This window comes from Borostomias antarcticus (assembly GCF_949987555.1).
Source record: "Borostomias antarcticus genome assembly, chromosome: 2".
NCBI lineage: Eukaryota > Metazoa > Chordata > Actinopteri > Stomiiformes > Stomiidae > Borostomias > Borostomias antarcticus.
Window position 1 is genome coordinate 32,745,832 of NC_140235.1, and position 2,500 is coordinate 32,748,331.

The following is a 2,500-nucleotide window of genomic DNA, read 5'->3' on the forward strand; positions in this document are numbered from 1 at the left end:
AGAGCAGGTAGACCTCCCTGTCCCAGTGTGTGAGAGCAGGTAGACCTCCCTGTCCCAGTGTGTGAGAGCAGGTAGACCTCCCTGTCCCAGTGTGAGAGAGCAGGTAGACCTCCCTGTCCCAGTGTGTGAGAGGTAGACCTCCCTGTCCCAGTGTGAGAGAGCAGGTAGACCTCCCTGTCCCAGTGTGTGAGAGCAGGTAGACCTCCCTGTCCCAGTGTGTGAGAGCAGGTAGACCTCCCTGTCCCAGTGTGTGAGAGCAGGTAGACCTCCCTGTCCCAGTGTGTGAGAGCAGGTAGACCTCCCTGTCCCAGTGTGAGAGAGCAGGTAGACCTCCCTGTCCCAGTGTGAGAGAGCAGTTAGACCTCCCTGTCCCAGTGTGAGAGAGCAGTTAGACCTCCCTGTCCCAGTGTGTGAGAGCAGGAAGACCTCCCTGTCCCAGTGGTCTGAGAGGTAGACCTCCCTGTCCCAGTGTGTGAGAGCAGTTAGACCTCCCTGTCCCAGTGTGTGAGAGCAGGTAGACCTCCCTGTCCCAGTGTGAGAGAGCAGGTAGACCTCCCTGTCCCTGTGGTCTGAGAGGTAGACCTCCCTGTCCTAGTGTGTGAGAGCAGGTAGACCTCCCTGTCCCTGTGGTCTGAGAGGTAGACCTCCCTGTCCCTGTGGTCTGAGAGGTCTGATGAAGTCACTCTATGACCTGCTCCTCCTGCCTCAGGATAGGTTGATTTCATTGTGTCTCTTGACCACATCACAGTCCAAGGGAATCATGGGGAAACTATCTTACACGCACTGAAGTCTGTGTGTGTGTGTGGGTGTGTGTTTGTGCGTGATGGGTATTTGAACGCACTTGGGGGCGTGAACTCTGTGTGTGTGAACTTTGTGCACAAGTACAGTATGTACAGTAGCTTGAACATGGTGTTCAATCAACGGTTTGATTGCCAGGTGGAGTTTGGATTTGATAGTAGGAATGTTGAAACATGAGTCAACTTGCACCCACAGCGTTGTGTTGCCCAAGCTAGTGTTGCGTGTGTTTGTAGTGCTTCTCTAAGCCCCTCAATAAAACAGTCTAGCTTATCAGAGGAAAGAGATTGCTCCAGGGTCACTGAGGTTAGGAGCAGCTGAGTCTGGATGCATGACTTTGACCCAACTAACCCCACTCATACACACCCAACTAACCCCACTCATACACACCCAACTAACCCCACTCATACACACCCAACTAGCCCCACTCATAACCCCACTTAACCTCTCGTCTGCCCCCTCTCTGTCTCCGTCCTGTCTCTGTGTCTGGGACCCTCCCCCCCCCCCCGCCCTCGTCCTGTCTCTGTGTCTGGGTCCCTCCTGTCCCCCCCGCCCCCGTCCTGTCTCTGTGTCCCTCCTGTCCCCCTGTCTCCAGCGTGTGTCAGCGTGGAGCGTGGAACTGCTCGGAGGAGCGCTGTCCCCAGGTGAACCGGTGTCCAGGCTCCCTGGTCTACTCCCCTCGCTCCTGCCTGCTCAGCTGCTCCAGCCTGGACGCCCCAGGCCAGGGCCCCCCCGGGCAGACCGGACCCCCGGGACCCTGCGCAGAGCCCCTGGCCGGCTGCGTCTGCCCCCCCGGCACCGTGCTGCTGGTGGGTCCGCCTGGATCTCCCACCTCTCACCCACACTACAAACCATGGACAATATACACTAGATAGATAGATAGATAGACAGATAGATAGATAGATAGATAGATAGATAGATAGATAGATAGACAGATAGATAGATAGATAGATAGATAGATAGATAGACAGACAGACAGACAGACAGACAGACAGACAGACAGACAGACAGACAGACAGACAGATGTAACCAGGTCTCCTCTCCTCCGCCTCCCCAGGGGGATGACTGTGTTCTGCCAGACGAGTGCCCGTGTCACCACAACGGCCGCCTGTACCATAGCAACGACACCATCACCAAGGACTGCAACACCTGGTGAGCAGCAGGGCCCACAAGCCTTTTATTAATCTGCTCTCCACATCCGCACCACTCTGTCATCACTTCTCCTCCTCCTTCCTCTCTCTCCTCCTCCTCCTCTCCCTCCCTCCTCCTCTCTCTCCTCCTCCTCCTCCCTCTCTCCTCCCTCTCTCCTCCCTCCCTCCTCCTCTCTCTCCTCCTCCTCCTCCCTCTCTCCTCCCCCCTCCTCCTCCTCCTCTCTCTCCTCCTCCTCTCTCCTCCCTCTCTCCTCCCTCTCTCCTCCCCCTCCTCCTCCTCCTCCTCCCTCCTCCTCCCTCCTCTCTCCTCCCTCTCTCCTCCTCCTCCCTCCTCCTCCTCCTCCCTCTCTCCTCCTCCTCCTCCTTCCCCCTCCCCCCTCTCTCCTCCCTCTCTGCTCCTCCTCCTCCTCCCTCCTCCCCCCTCTCTCCTCCTCCTCCTCCTCCCTCTCTCCTCCCTCTCTCCTCCTCCTCCTCCTCCTCTCCGCAGCGTGTGCAAGGAGCGTCGCTGGCACTGTGGCCAGTCCCCGTGCGCCGGCACCTGCGTTGCCACCGGC

General features: G+C 58.0%; 1 protein-coding gene across 1 annotated transcript in view; it reads left to right on the plus strand.

Annotated features, from left to right (window-relative positions):
• Positions 1-2,500, plus strand: part of sspo (SCO-spondin) — a gene marked incomplete at both ends in the record, with an annotated part of 80,657 nt that overhangs the window by 14,074 nt on the left and 64,083 nt on the right. Inside the window, 3 exons of the mRNA XM_084454546.1 lie at positions 1,391-1,604; positions 1,853-1,947; positions 2,434-2,500. The exon at positions 2,434-2,500 is cut by the window's right edge and continues 190 nt beyond it. Of these exons, the coding sequence (XP_084310672.1) occupies positions 1,391-1,604; positions 1,853-1,947; positions 2,434-2,500 (376 nt within the window). The remainder of the gene's footprint in view (positions 1-1,390; positions 1,605-1,852; positions 1,948-2,433) is intronic.